The 15,595-nt window shown below is 44.1% G+C and overlaps 1 protein-coding gene across 7 annotated transcripts in view; it reads left to right on the top strand.

Moving 5' to 3' along the window:
* The window catches only part of ZFAT (zinc finger and AT-hook domain containing), a 133,551-nt gene that overhangs the window by 9,930 nt on the left and 108,026 nt on the right, over positions 1–15,595 (top strand). For 6 of the 7 annotated variants that reach the window (XM_053248968.1, XM_053248962.1, XM_053248961.1 and 3 more), the window contains exons 2-3: positions 1,427–1,609; positions 12,787–13,053. In XM_053248968.1, coding sequence (XP_053104943.1) covers positions 1,427–1,609; positions 12,787–13,053 — 450 coding nt within the window. The remainder of the gene's footprint in view (positions 1–1,426; positions 1,610–12,786; positions 13,054–15,595) is intronic. The other variant, XM_053248964.1, reaches the window with a different exon arrangement.

Below are 15,595 nucleotides of genomic sequence, written 5' to 3'. Positions count from 1 at the left end.
ATTTCCCCGTTCCCATGCTCACTTGCTCTCAGTGTACCTGCATACTTAATTGATTAACAGCCTCTTTGATTCTCTGTATATTTAATTCATTGTCTCATTAATTGCTCTGTTGACTTTCCTACCAATTAATTGCCCACTGCCTCCTCATCAATTCCTTGCACGCTTAATGTGGAATATTGTTTGTTTGATTCTTTGTCCTTAATTGGCTGTTTCAGTTATTGTCCTGTTGATTCCCACCCTAATTATCAACTGATTTATCAATTACCCATTGCATATTTGTGTAGCTGCTACAGGGACCAGCAGCAACCTTTATCATAATTGGTAACTATTTACACACTGTGCAGTCCCCCCGTCCCCCGTTTCCATTCAGCCTGTGAAGCAGCTCATTATCGCCCTCACTTTACAGGTAGGAGAGAGAGAGAGAGAGAGAGAGTTACAAGCAAAGGCCAAGCCAGATCTGCACAATTTCTGCTTTCGGCAGGAGATGCCTGAATTTAGGATCTTGACTCCTTTTTTCCACTCTAAGCTCCCCACATTGCCTTTGTTTGAGCTGGTTTCATCTTCCCTGAAATGTTCCAAAGAAGGTTGCTGGCAATTAAGGTAGTCTGTCCATGAGCTCAGTTTGCTAGACCAAAGTGTAGTTTTTTCTAGACTCCTGCTTCTTTGTACACATAAGGTGCATGTTTGTCCAAGCTGGTAGCTCGGAGCGGTAAGCTTGCTTTGTATCAGATCCCTAGCTGGGACTAAATAGGGCAGAATAAAAAGCCGTTTAAACTTTCATACCAAAATGCACAGATTGAGTGCTAAAGGACTCTTATTTTGTTTCTCCAAAGCGACAGTCACACTGTGTCATCACTTGAAAGTCACCTGATTTTGATCCAATGTATGGATTGCAGAATCGAGGCATACTATTTCCCTAGTGAAACAGTAGTTTCCTCTACTCTTGGTCTCAAACATGGACTAATGCAGCAAAAAGTGCCCATTGATTCCCTTCTGTGTTGGCCAAGCTGAGTTGTTTTAACAACATTGCTTGCTGGAGATGTAGACTGCTTTGAGAACTTCTGTTGAAAAGCGGTATATAAGTAGCAGCAGCAGCAATACTCCTGCAAACTTCTGTTGGAACTGTGAAGTCACCTGTGGGTTTTAAACAAAGTATTGGGCAATGTATTGAGTGGTTCACTCAGTTTCTTTTCTGAAGTCCCACGTGAATAATGCCTTTAGTTTTCCAATGGACTCTTACTATCTCTTACTTGTATGCAGGAAGTCCCAGCTCAGTTGCACTTCAGCTGAGAAAGACTCCTGCCTGACACCTTGGAGGGCCGCTGTGCAGTCAGTGCAGACAAGTCTGACCTGAACGGATGAGAGGTCTGGCTTCCTATGTTCCTCTCTCTTCATAATCTATTTTAATTTCTTTTATATCTTCTAGGGAACAGGTCCATCTTCATGTGCAAGCTCTGCAACTTATTTTCCCCAAGTCAGTTGGAGCTGCTGTCTCATGTCTCCGAGAAGCATACAGAGGAAGGGATTAAGGTGGATGACATCATCATTCCGCTCCGGCCTCTCACGACGCCGGCAAATCTAAACAAAAGTGGAGAAGGTACCCGCGGAGGTTGGCAAGGATGCAAGCTGTTATTACTGCTGTTCTGTGTTATGTTAAATTTATACACTTACTTGGATCTTGAAACAACCAGAGCTTCTGCCTAATTCATGACAGCAGCAAAGACTTCTGCCTAATTCATGAAACCTTCCGAATAGAGTGATTAAATGTCTCTCTGTAAGGTGTAGAAGGCTTTGATGGCTTCATGAGTCTGCAAGAGGATTTGTTTGTTTCACGAATTATAAGTATTGACATTGCATATGACATCACATGTTGTGCTATTCCCTTCCCCCTTCTTTAAGAAGGCATGCATTAAGCAATTTCATAAATCCAGTTGCAAGTATAGATCGTTGGCATGATACATGCTTTGCATGTTGAAAGTCCCAGGTTCAGTCTCTTGCATCTCAGGTGGGGTTGGACCACCAACGGAAACTTTGGAGACCTGCTGCCCAGGCCTGCTCAACTTTGCCCCCTCCCCAGCTGTTTTTGGACTACAACTCCCATAATTCCCAACCACAGTGGCCAATAGCCAGGGATGATGGGAGCTGTAGGCCAACGTCTGCAGGAGGACCAAAGTTGAGCAGGCCTGTTGCTGACCTAAATGCACCAGTGGTCTGACTCAGTAAAAGACAGCTTCCTATGTTCTCAATCACCCCTGGCTGCCACTGTGGGACAGTTTATAATGTAAAGACTTGGGGTGTGCAAAAAGCAGTTAACACATCCAGGGGATGGGATATAGCTCAGTGGTACAGCATCTGTTTTGGAGAGGAGAGCTGGTCTCATTATAGTGAGCATGAATTGTTCTCTTTGCTAAGCAGGGTCCACCTTGGTCTGCATTTGGATGGGAGACTACATGTGAGCACTGTAAGATGTTCCCTTTAAGAGTTGGGGCTGTAGCTCAGTGGAAGAACATCTGCATGCTTGCAGAAAGTCCCTGGGTCGCTCTTTGGCATCTCCAGGTAGGGCTGGGAAAGACCCTATAGGTCTTTTCATAGGTCATTTTGCACAGGTCTTTAGCTCGGGGGTGAGGGACACAACCTTGGAGAGCTGCTACTGGTCAGTGTAGATGGACCAATGGCCTGACTCTGTGTAAGGCAGTTTCTTATGTTCTTTTGTCTGGCTTCTTTAAAAATCTATATCTCAGCCCTTTCACATTCAGTTTTTGCATGCCTATAGCCTGTGTGAGCATGTTGGGTGCAAAAGGGCTAGCCCGGGGTCGCCAACCTGAGGCTTCCCAGCTGTTGTTGGACTACAACTGCCATCATCCCCAGCTACTGTTTGTTGTTGTTGCTGGGGATGATGGGATATGTAGTCTAATAGCAGTTGAGGAACCTCAGGTTGGCCAGCTTGGGCTAGCACATGGGTTAGGAACTTCAACATCTAGAGTAGCTCACCACGTGGCAAACTGTTCACATGATGGCAATCTTCCGTACAACTGCTAGGAGTAACCCATATTGACACGGAGGCTTTCTACACGATGGCATGCTCAACACTATTTGTCTATAAAGCAATTTATATCTTGTCTTCCCACAAGAGTGCTGAAGGTAGCTCGCAACTAAAATAGCATACAAGAATAATAAGTTAAATGTCCAGTATTAACATGAAAAACACAGAGGACAGAGAATACAAATAAAAACAGTATAGTTAGGAGGGAATAACTCTTTTAGAAACTTGCTTTAAAACAGCAGTTTTCGCTGCCTTTGGAAGGAAGGCTGCCAAAGAAGGGGCAAGTTGAGTTTCGCTTGGGAGGAAATTTCATAAACAGTGCGGCTCCTGAAAAGGCCCTTTCCCACATCCCAGCCAGCTGTGCCTCAGGTTTCCGGATTTAGACCTGATACTGTTCGCCATTTTCTCTTGCTATCTCTGTTTTTACATTTTTGTGGTATTATTGTCTATAGTGGAGGGTTTACTACCAGTCTTCTCAAATAGTAGTGTGCTGGAGGAGCAGAATAGCAATAAGTTAACGTAGAGACTGGTGGATTCCATTGAAGACCTTCATTAGGCTTCCTCTGGGAGAAGGAGTCCTTCAGGTATCCCAGTCCCAGGCCTTGTTGGGCTTTAAAGACCAGCACTTCAGAAGGAGCCTGAATATGGACTAGCAGCTAGGAAGGGAGTCACATACATGTTCCAATTACCAGCTCCCTTCAGTAGTTCAACCACACCCTTCTGGACCAGCTGCAGTTTTCAAACACTCTTCAAAAGCACCACCCAAAGAGTGTGTTGCAGCAATCCACGTGTGATATAACAAAAGCATGTGTTGCCATGCCATGCTTGCTTTTTTGAGGGTGCAGCCGGCACACCAAGCAAATCTGGGCAAATGCTCCTCTAGCCGTGGCCAGGCGGCATATTTGCTTTAAGCTGCTCTGAGCTCATGGGATTGTGTGGGATTTAAGAGAATGCCTTCTCCATTATGGGGAGGTCCGTCAGCAGTTGCTCCCTGCTCGCCTGGTGGCTACTCAAGGATGGGCTGCCTTCATTGCTGCCCCAAGACTTTAGAATGTGCTCCCTGCTGAAATAAAAGCCTCCCCATCTTTAACAGCTTTTAAACATTCATCCAGGTTTTTAAATGATTGATCAATTGATAAAGTGCCGTCAAGTCGGTGTTGACTCTTAATGACCACATAGACTCCCTCCAGAATGATCTGTCTTCAACTTGGCCTTTTCGGTCTCTCAGTGGTGCATTCATTGCTGTTGTAATTGGGTCCATCCACCTTGTTGCTGGTCGTCCTCTTCTTTTCTTCCCTTCCCTTCTTCCCTTTCCCCAGCATTATGGATTTCTCAAGGGAGCTGAGTTTTCGCATAATGTGTCTGAAGTATGATAGTTGGAGCCTGGTCATTTGTGCCTCAAGTGAAAATTCTTGATTGATTTGTCCTATGATCCATTTAATTAGGCTTATAGAATCCAACATTGTTTTAATTCGTGGTGTTTTATTGTAAACCACCCAGAGATGTAAGTTTGGGTTATATAAAGATGTAAATAAATAAATATAAGTACATATACAAAGTAAATGAGCAGTGTCCAAAATGGATTATTCCATTTCATTGACCTTTAAATACAAGTGTAAGCATAACACTTTTCTTGGAGACCTTATGAGCTGTCCCTTCGTGGTGAGGGTCAGCTGCCTGGGCTTTTAATTCTCGTTCGGTTTTAGCTGCAAAATCCAAAGGAGAATCAGGTGATGATTATACTCTAGAGGCAGAATCCATTCTTACTATTTTAAAAACCCATTATGAATAATTTATTTAAAAATTTAATGGCGAACAGAGTGTTCAGTAAGTAATGTCTTGTAGAATTAACACAATCAATTCTTATACTGCAATGGTGGCGTCTGCCTCTTGGGGCTGGGGTTGTTGGGGGGGGGAGGGTAGAGGAGAGGGAACGGCTCCAAGGGTAACAATAGGCGAGGTTAATATTAGGCAGGTTCAGTCCTAAGTTAGAAAGAATCAGCCCATGGTTTTCTGCATCTGTAACATTGTTTACTTGTCTCAACCAAAATCTTCATCATTCTAGCACTTGGCAGCTGGCTGTTTAGTGCTAAATTTGCCCCTTGGTTGGCTGAGAGTAAAGGAATCCTCCCTCAGAGTGGTTCATGGTGGGTGTCTGTGTAGAAAGTAGCAATGCCCTATTTTTCTCTGAAGTTCCCATGCCTCTTCTTCTTCTCAGTAGCTCCATTCCTCCTCCTATCAGCATTGCCCCCGTTTCCCCGCCATCCTTGCAATCTCAGTCCTCACCCCATGCAGGACTAGACCAAGAGCGAGCGCTCCGCAAACCCAGTTTTTTTAATCGTGAGTAGCTGTGGCTCTGCACCGTGGCTACTCACGAGGAGACCCCCGGAGGGGAGGCGAAAAGCTGCCTCCTGGCTCTGGGGGTCTCGCCAGCATGCCCTGCGTGCTTGCAATCGGCCCCGGCTCCCCCCCGGCCTCTGTCATGGAGCCGGCAATCGTGTGTGCAGCAGATCCGGCCACCCAGGGCTCCCACCCTGCTCGTGTGCGGGGAGAGTGGGCTTAGCCCGCTCTCCCTGCTCAGCTCCCCAAACCAGATCTCACTGATCATGAGACCGGCTCTTTTTCTGTTTTTTAAGCAAGCATTATTTCTCCCTTTCTCACAGTATAAACATTTCTGGGATATGTCCGTGTGCTGCAGTCCTATGCACACAGCAGTTACTTGGGAGTAAGCCCCAATGAGTTCATTAAGTTTATTCACTTGGAGTAAACTGTATAGAATTGGCTGCAGTTCTGTGTAGCATTTACTTGAGATAATCCTTTATCAGATTTGAAAATTAAAACATCTAAATCACAAACCTGTCCAAAGAACTTATGCTGAGGACCTTGTCTTCCAATACTTTCAATACACTCACCAAAAAAAGAAAATGCGGTAAAACACAAAATAACCCACCAACAGCAAACAAAAACTGGCATAAGGATTACTTAACTGTTTTGGACTGGACTGGACTAGACTGGACTCCAAACTGTGCCTAGTAGGTTGCCCATGAAGAGAAGGCAATAATTTCAGAAATTTTTTGTGTGTGTGTATGAGTGTGTGTGTGTGTGTGCATATATATATATATATATATATATATATATATATATATATATATATATATATATTCTGCATTAATGACACACACATTTCAAACAGGATAAATCTGAAATTATCCATTTGTAGTTTCAGTTAAAATGCCTTGCTTTATTTGCAAGCTGTGACCCCCTCCCTCTCCTTCACCCTCAAGAGAAGTGTGTGTGAGAGAGATATAAGCAAGTTAGCAAGAGGCTTTACTTAAAGTCCCAAAATAAGAGGAAAGGAAGGGGGCTTCTTGTTTGTTTGCCTGTTAGTAAAATAACTACACAGAGGATGTGCCAGTCATTAAACACTGCCAAGTGAGCCTGCCTAGAAAGACCCTGGGAAACCAGATGTCTGGGCTGGCCTTGTTTGCTGGCTATTGGTCAGAATAGGTGCCTTTAAGCTATTCTGATTGGTTGGTGGTAGGGCTAGCCCTTGCCCACCCTTTGCGGGGTGTGAGGGGAGGAGGGAGAAAAGCAAGGCAGAGCCTGATTGTTCCTGAAGCTCTGAATATGCAGTCTGGGTAATGACTAAGTATGATAATTACTTCATTTGAGATCAAGAGATCCCACTGAGCAGCCTAAGAGGGAGGAAACTGCTTTACAAAAGAATTTAGAAAAAAGACCAAGAGCCAGTGCCATCTACTGGCAAGCAGTGGAAATGCAAGAGCAATGTTCAAGCAAGAGAGACGTAGGCCGCGGTTCATGCAATGCTGAACTGCCAGTCCAATGGACCCACAGTTCCGTTCCCCTCGAGAGGAGGGGGAACTGGCTGCCAGGACTTCCTTCTTGTTTGAAAGACAGCCCCAGCAGCTAATAGCAGCTGGAGTAAGGGAGGTGTCTCCTCTCCCAGCTCTGGTTGTGAAATAGCCAGACTGTGGGGCAGTGCTCAGATGTAACGCTGGCACCACAGAACCGGAGATCCAGGTGGCAAAACTCACTACAAACTGAAGGTACAATCTGAGTCCGGGGAGGGAAACCGTGGGTCCATTTTCTGGCAAAACTGCAGTTGCCCGCATTCGAAGGTACAGAAATTGCAACCGGAGGCCCCTTCACCTCCAGTTCTGTGTTATGTGTGAATGTGGCCCTTGAGAGAGAAAGACAGAGGGGAAGGGATGGTATGTTTGGTGAGAAAATGGAAGGCTGGCAAGATTGTGGGGCTGGCCAGGAGGGGGACAGCGCCCCCTCTACCCCAGATGAGGAGCCTCCATTGTTACACTGTAGGCAAAATAAGTTGCCTCATTTCTTGTACTTTGGAATATCCCCACCTCGCTTTGGAAAGGGGGATTTTTTCAAACACTCGTTCAAATTCTAGCTCCCTCGCTGGATTACTGGGATACCAGCGAGTTGTGAAAGGGTTACTCAGAAAATACCTGAGCTTTTTTTTTTTTTTAATGTGGTGCTCTGTGAGTAATTGGTACCAAGAGTATGAACAGTTGAACTTTTCTTGAAAGCAGCCAGCACATCAAAAAATTATACCCCTGCAATCATTTGGCAAGCTGTTTGGCTGAATGTTACCTTGATATTTGCCAAAAAATTCTCACCGATTCAATTCAGATCATAGCTCTCATTTTGCACAAAGACAGAAGTGGGACAATTCATTGTGGATAATGGAAAATTAAGACTTATGCTATTAGTGAAAATCACATAGCAAAGGTGGAATGGCTTAGTTAATGGTGATTATTCTATATCGACAGGATGATTATTACAACTTCCTTTCATTTCTAAGAACAATATTGGCCTTGATACTAGAATTATCCAGGCTTGATGTAATTATCAAGCCGTTCAGAACCTTGTTGGGCAATTAGAGTTTAATATTATTGCAGCCTGACAAAAGAAGAATTTGCCAGTATAGACATCTGGGACCTAAAAAAGAGAAAGGGACTAACCAACTTCTGCAAAATTGTCCTGCCTGGCCACCTGAAAGTATTTTTCGCTTGGCATAGGCAGCTGTTGGCATACAAGTGGCTATTGACATACCTGCAGAATTGTCAAACGCTATTGTGTAGTTCATAGAGCTATTTGATGGATCCCTTGTATTACTTTAGAGGTGAATGCAGTGGATATAGCCAGGAATCCGCTGGGTATGCATGAGTTCCATTGATTTCGGTGAGATTAAAGCTGCAATCCTGTGCATCTTTACTTGATAGTAAGTGCCACTGAGCACAGTTGATCTTACTTTGGAACAAACATGAATAAGGGCTTAATTGACTGCACAAGTGCTTATTTTTTTTCTAGATTGTGCCTGGTAGCCCAAGTCCAACAACTCCCGCCTGTACAACATAGAGCCAGGGCAAAGGCTGTCCCATACACCTTTCTTTGAGGGATGGCTTGCAGACCTCAAGATTGTATGTGAAGCTGCGTCCAAACGCAAGTTAAAATGAACAAATTTCTTAACTTTTGGAGTCAGGATACAAGTCAAGATTTTTAAAAAAGAATTTATTTATTTATCAGATTTGTACACCGCCTCAAACCTTCATCTCTCGGCAGTTAACAATAGCATAAAACAAGTTAAAAACATATACAAAAAACTTAAAACAATTTAACAATTTAAAAATAAACCAGAGCTTAAAACCTAAAAAATTTAGGAAGCTGAGAAAGCTTGGGCAAAAAGATGGGTTTTCAGGGTTTTTTTTAAATTGCCAGAGATGGGGAGGATTGTATCTCAGCAGGGAGTGCATTCCACAATATTGGGGCAGCGACTGAAAAGGCCCGTTTCTGTGTAGCTACCAGTTGAGTTGGCGGTAACTGGAGACGGACCTCCTCAGATGACTTCAATGGGCAGTGGGGCTCGTAGTGAAGAAGACGCTCTCTTAGATACCCAGGGCCTAAGCCGTTTAGGGCTTTATAAGGTATAACTAGCACTTTGTATTTTGTCCAGGAACCTATTGGCAGCCAGTGTAGCTCCATCAGTAAAGGAGTAATGTGGTCTCTCCGAGATGACCCAGGGACCAACCTCGCTGCCGCATTCTGAACCAACTGAAGTTTCCAGACTATGTACAAAGGCAGCCCCATGTAGAGCACATTACAGAAGTCAAGTTTGGAGGTTACCAACAGATGTACCACTGTTTTGTGGTCATTGATCTCGAGAAACGGGCACAGCTGGCGTATCAGCCGGAGCTGATAGAAAGCACCCCTGGCCACCGCCTCAACCTGAGAAACCAGGGAGAGGTGTGAATCCAGAAGTACTCCCAAACTGCGAACCTGTTCCTTTTGGAGAAGTGTGACCCCATCTAGAACAGGTAGATCAAAATCGTCTCTAGAATTCTGACCCCGCACAATAAGTACCTCCGTCTTATCTGGATTAAGCTGCAGTTTATTCTCCCTCATCCAGCCCATTACTGCTTCCAGGCAGGCATTTAGGGAGGATATGCCAGCTCCTGAAGAAGTTGACACGGAGAAGTAGATCTGGGTGTCATCAGCATATTGGTAACACCCAGCTCCAAATCCCCTGATGATCTCTCCCACCGGTTTCATATAGATGTTAAAAAGCATTGGAGAATGTATGGAGCCTTGAGGGACACCATACTTAAGCTCAGATTTTGAAGATCAACAATCTCCAATTAACACCATCTGGAATCTATCCAAGAGGTAGGAGTGGAACCACTGTAGAACAGTGCCTCCCACCCCCAACCCCCTCAGACGTTCCAGAAGGATACTATGGTCGATAGTATTGAAAGCCGCTGAGAGATCCAAAAGGACCAACAGAGACACACTTCCTCTGTCAATTGTCAATTGGAGATCATCCATCAAGCCGACCAAGGCAGTCTCCACCCCATAGTCCGCCTGAAAACCAGTTTGAAATGGGTCTATATAAATCAGTTTCCTCCAAGACCGTTTGAAGCTGAGAGGCCATCACCCTCTCAATTACCTTGCCCAGCCATGGGAGCTTGTAAACAGGCCTATAATTGCTCAACTTTGAGGGATCTCACGCAGGCTTCTTTAGAAGAGGTCTAATGATTGCCTCCTTAAGACAAGGAGACATCCTGATCTCCCTCAGAGAAGCATGTATGACTTCCACCAGGCTGTCTACAACAGCCTCCCTGCTAGATAGAACAAGCTACGTTGGACAAGGGTCAAGAGAACAAGTGGTAGGCCTCACTGCTCCAAGCAGCTTGTCCACATCCTCAGGAGTCACAAACTGAAACTGATCCAGTTGGCTCACATAAAAGGAGTTATTGGGCACCTCCAGTCCAGACTTCAAATTAATTGTGGAGTCTCCATCTAAATTGGCCTGAATCCGAGAGATTTTATCTGCGAAAAACTCTTTAAACACATTGCAGCGGGTAACCGATGACTCCAAATTCTGGTTCAAGGGAGGGGGAGCAGATACTAGTCCCCTCACAACCCTGAACAACTCAGCTGGACCTGAACTCGCAGAGGCAATAGGGCAGAAAAGAATTGCCTCTTTGCCCCACTTATGCCTGAGCATATATCTTTAGATGTGCTCTATGTCGCAATCTGTCGGATTCGAGTCAAGTCTTTCTCCACTTGCGCTCCAGTCACCTACCTTGCCGCTTCAGTCCCTGTAAATCTTCCGTATACCAAGGGGCCAAATTTGAAGCGGGTCGGAGGGGACGCTTGGGAGCAATCGTGTCTACTGCCCTGGTGAGCAAGTTGTTCCGATTCTCAACCAGGGCATCCACAGGATCACCGGCAAAGCCAACATTGAATCCCTCCAAGGCTTCTTGGAATTTGGCAGTCAAATTCTAATGATGACTGTTCATTTCTCAATTTGCTAAAATTAAGGGGACAGTAAACTTGTACAGAGTTCTAGGACATTAAAATGCCCTGTAGTTCTGCATCAGATTCTAGGGGGAAACTATCTGGAGCATTTTTTATGAGTACAGTTAACAGAAGGCTGAAGGCCTCATTTCCAAGAATGTTCCCTAGTTCCGTCTAATTGGTTTGAGTTCATGGTTTCTGTTCTTTCTCTCATTTAACTAAATAATCTTTCGACATATGGTCATTACACAACAAAATGAATAATGTTTGAATTAGAAATCCTACAAATTTCAAACTGTTCTTTTACCTCCCTGTTGCAAGCATAATAATAATAAATAATAATAATAACACACACACAGACACACACACACACACACACACACTAAGGTACATATATTTAATTTCTTGAACTTTCTGATAAGTGTCCTCTACGCAAATGACTATACCTGGACAATGACATGCCTCACCTATTAGTAATATATATATTTCCACCTCTGGCAAAATATTCTTCAGATTTTCTGTGGATGTTTTGTTGTGCCTGTGTGTATGGGCTGATGGGATAGCTCCTGTTTCTCATAATATCTAGATTTTGTGTGATCCTCATAGTTGATTATTTCCGATGCACGTAGAAAGGTAAACTCAACAGGCTTACAATCTGATGCAGATAAACCAGTTTAAATGTTGTAGTTACAGCCACAGCCTGATAAAAGTTAAATCTTTATAATAAATACTTTGCTATTCCTTCTGTGTGCAAATTGAGGTAGAGTTGTTCCTGGGAGGACCATATTTGTGTGTGTTTGTCAATTTTTCCTATGTATTCTGAATCAATACCAAATAATTAATGAAGCTCGGTGCTGTAAAATCCAAGCATATGTTGGGCAAATCTCAAGGGAATAATGAAAGTGTAGTTTTTCCAGTGCAGTTGCCAGGATTTTGCTCCTTTGCAGCAAAAACATTTAATTCCCCCTTCCCATGCGTGCATGTTAAAGGTGTTTTTAAATAAAATAAAATAAAATACATAATTGCATGGAGCTTGGCTTAAGAAATGTGTTTTGGAGAAAACAGTGTAAAGACTGTTCTCTCAGGAAAGAGATTATTTCACCATCTCTTCTAGAAATGTCATCTCTGTGGATATCTGTCAAGACAGAATGGGATGTTTCCCTCATGTTTCTGTTGCTCGAGCAGTAGGAGTTCTCCAAATTGGTTGTAGCCAGCCTGCCCAAGTCCAGCCTTGGGGCCAGTTCTCTCTAGTAGATAGGCACATTTCGTATGGTAATGTTTTTTGTCCATCTAAACCTAAGGAGGGAGAAATCAAACAAAAAGAGTAGGAGGTTGACCAGGAGGCCATAGCAGAACAGTCAGTTCTGGAGAAAAATGGGTGGTTGCCTCATTGACCCCAGCATTGATGTGCAAGGCAGTGCTTGACCCTCTTATCTTTGAGCAGTATGTCAGCCACCGTATATTAGTTGTGCCACTGCGCCATCTAACTCACTATTGCCTGTTACACTGGTTGCACCTCTCCAAGGTTTCACACAGGAGTCTTTCCTAGCCCTACCTGGGACCTTCTGCATGCAAAGCAAGTGCCCTACCACTTAGGTATGGCTTTTTGAAAAGGTACAGCTCCCTTCACCCCAGTTGTAAGGACTTGTCCAGGATGCAAACCTGGATCTTCTCACACCCTAACAGAGAATCCTGCCCCTAGACCAACAAGCTTAACACTATTCCTCAACCTTGTAATAAATGCCAGCCTTGGAATACTTTGATGGATGAACAGACTTCTCTGGTTAGACACTCTTGGAATGAATTTGTCAGTTTCCACGTTAAAGAACCATGTAGATTCTAATTAAGCCCTGAAAGAGCCACACGTCGCTGCTTTATCGCCTCTTTGTAATATTTCTTCACAGAGCTGCTTGTAGTGAAGAGGAAACGAGGCCGGCCGAAAGGCTCAACCAAGAAGTTCTATGCCGATGAAGAACTGGCAGAAAGCAATAACTGCATTCCAAGCGAGGATGTTCAGCCGGGACCAGAGGAAGGAGGGGAGCTGGCAGAAGTTCTCCCCGACAACTTGGAATGCCGGAAGTGTGGCCGGAAATTCTCTAATTCTCGACAGCTGAGGAAACACATCTGCATTATTGTTAAACAAGAAGACGCGGATGACGAGGGTGAGACAGGTAAGCCAGGGCGTGACGGGCGTTGTTGAAGGATTGGCTAGGACACAAAGAGGAGCGAAGGCTACCCACTGAGCAAACTGCACCCAGAGGTGGAGTCTTTGCGGTTTCTACCACTGCCATTCCTGTTACCCAACAGACAAGCTGCTGTTGAGTTTCAAGAGCTGGGCATCTTCTGCTGAAATCGCTTTGGTAACCCTGATGTCTCTGTATAGTGGATGGGTCTTGGGGCCAGACTAGATGAAAGAGAGGAAATCTGTGCTTGGGTCTCACCTAGCTTGCTCATGAGCCTTTCCAATGTGACATCTGTATTGGGAAGGGAGTAGGCTTAAGAAAGAAAATGGAGCCTAAATGCATAACATGGCAGAGATAGTAAATCTGCACCGCTTGGCAAGAGCATAGTCATATATTGAAAATGGGGATACCACCTCATTTATAGATAAGAAATTGTGTTAGTGGAATAATTTCAGTTGGGGCAAAGCATCAATGTTGATTCGCTGCTGAGTTGCCAGGCATCATTTCTCTGAGTCCAGTAAAAATGTGTAATGTGGGCCACTGCCTCCTTATGAAAAAGTCTGGTCTGATTTTAAAAATTGGAATATTGGTGTCCTTTTGTTTTTTTTAGGTCTCTTTGTTTAAGCTTGCTGTGTCCCTGTCTGCCTAACTTGCCTAACCCTAACCAGATATGGCTGGGTAGCATGCATGTATATTAACTGCAAATGTATGAAAAATGCCCTTTCAGTACTGTTTCCCTGTCTTTCCCTGTCCTTCCAGACAGCAATAAATTGCATAACGTTGAAAGCTTCTGCACAAGTTCAAAGCACCATCTTACTGACTGTACACACACTTCCATAGGTTTCTGCACTCTTTCCTATCGGAATCTTGCTCTCTGGCCATACACTGATCAGAGACCTTGTACAGTTTCTGCAGCTCCGCCTGCTGTCCACCACTTGCATTTTGAAAAGAACCAGCAGTTGTCAGAATCTTGAAAAGGGGTGAGTTCTTTTCAGAATGCAAGTGCTGGCCGCAGGTAGTGCTGTAAAAATTGCAGAAGCCGACAGGAGTGTATGTACAGTCATGTGCAGTATGTCCAGTTATGTACAGTATGTGCAAGTATGTACAGTCAGTAAGATGGCACTTTTTTTTAAATTGCTGTCTGGAAAGACCCTCTGTGATCATCAGTTTTTGAGTGCACTCTAAAGACCAGAAGCCTAACTCATTTACTTGCATATATTCTGGGAAATATATGCAGATCCTCTCGGCAGCAGTGGCTCGCACTGTTCTTTCCATCTCAATGTTCCTGACTATAATAGTGCTTCTTGCTCCCTCATTCTGTTGGTCAGATACTTCACCCTGGTGGCTCCTCCTGCCTGTGCACTGGAAATGCCACGGGGACTCAGGAACTGTTCTGGGACGCAGGGAGCACATGGTACAGGGGATCATAGATCTCTGCCTCTCGGACCCCAAGTCTGCTGTTTCCCTAAAGAATGGCTTATGTATGGCTCCCAGAGCTGGATTGGCTTGCTTCCATCAGTGAAACTCCATCATGTGCCTTCAGACTATTCAAAGTGGCATTATTGTGAATGTGCTTGACATGGATGCAGTTCAGGGGTGGCTCCATATTGGATGAAATTTAGCAGCTCAGATTTATTTAGCATATCCATATACCACCCAAAATTCATGTCTCTGGGCAGTTTACGGTAAAACAACAGAGATTAAAAATAAAATTAAAGCTTTAAAACACTGATAGATTCTGTAAGTCTAATTAAAAGCCTGGGTGAATGAATGTGTCTTAACAGCTCTTTTAAAAGCTGTCCGAGATGGGGAGGATCTTATTTTGGCAGGTGGTGCCTTCCAAAGCCTCGGGGTAACAATGGAGAAGGTTCATCCTTGAGTAGCCTCCAGACAGAGCCAGTGGTACAGGTGAAACTCGGAAAATTAGAATATCGTGCAAAAGTCCATTAATTTCAGTAATGCAAATTAAAAGGTGAAACTGATATATGAGACAGACGCATTACATGCAAAGTGAGATAAGTCAAGCCTTAATTTGTTATAATTGTGATGATCATGGCGTACAGCTCATGAGAACCCCAAATCCACAATCCCAGAAAATTAGAGTATTACATTTAACCAAGAAGACAAGAATTGTAGAATAGGATATCGGACCTCTGAAAAGTATAAGCATGCATATGTATTCAGTACTTGGTTTGGGCCCCTTTTGCAGCAATTACTGCCTCAATGCGGCGTGGCATGGATGCTATCAGCCTGTGGCACTGATGAGGTATTATGGAAGACCAGGATGCTTCATTAGCGGCCTTCAGCTCTTCTGCATTGTTTGGTCTCGTCTCTCTCATCCTTCTCTCGGCAATGCCCATTAGATTCTCTATGGGGTCAGGTCAGGTGAGTTTGCTGGCCAATCAAGCACAGTACACTATACTTTTCGGAGGTCCGATATTGTTCTATTCTTCAATCCTTGTCTTCTTGGTTCCATGTAATATTCTAATTTTCCTGGATTGTGGATTTGGGGTTTTCATGAGCTGTACGC

The sequence above is a fragment of the Hemicordylus capensis genome, chromosome 4 (assembly GCF_027244095.1).
Source record: "Hemicordylus capensis ecotype Gifberg chromosome 4, rHemCap1.1.pri, whole genome shotgun sequence".
Classification (NCBI taxonomy): domain Eukaryota; kingdom Metazoa; phylum Chordata; class Lepidosauria; order Squamata; family Cordylidae; genus Hemicordylus; species Hemicordylus capensis.
This window is presented reverse-complemented; position numbering and strand designations above follow the sequence as displayed.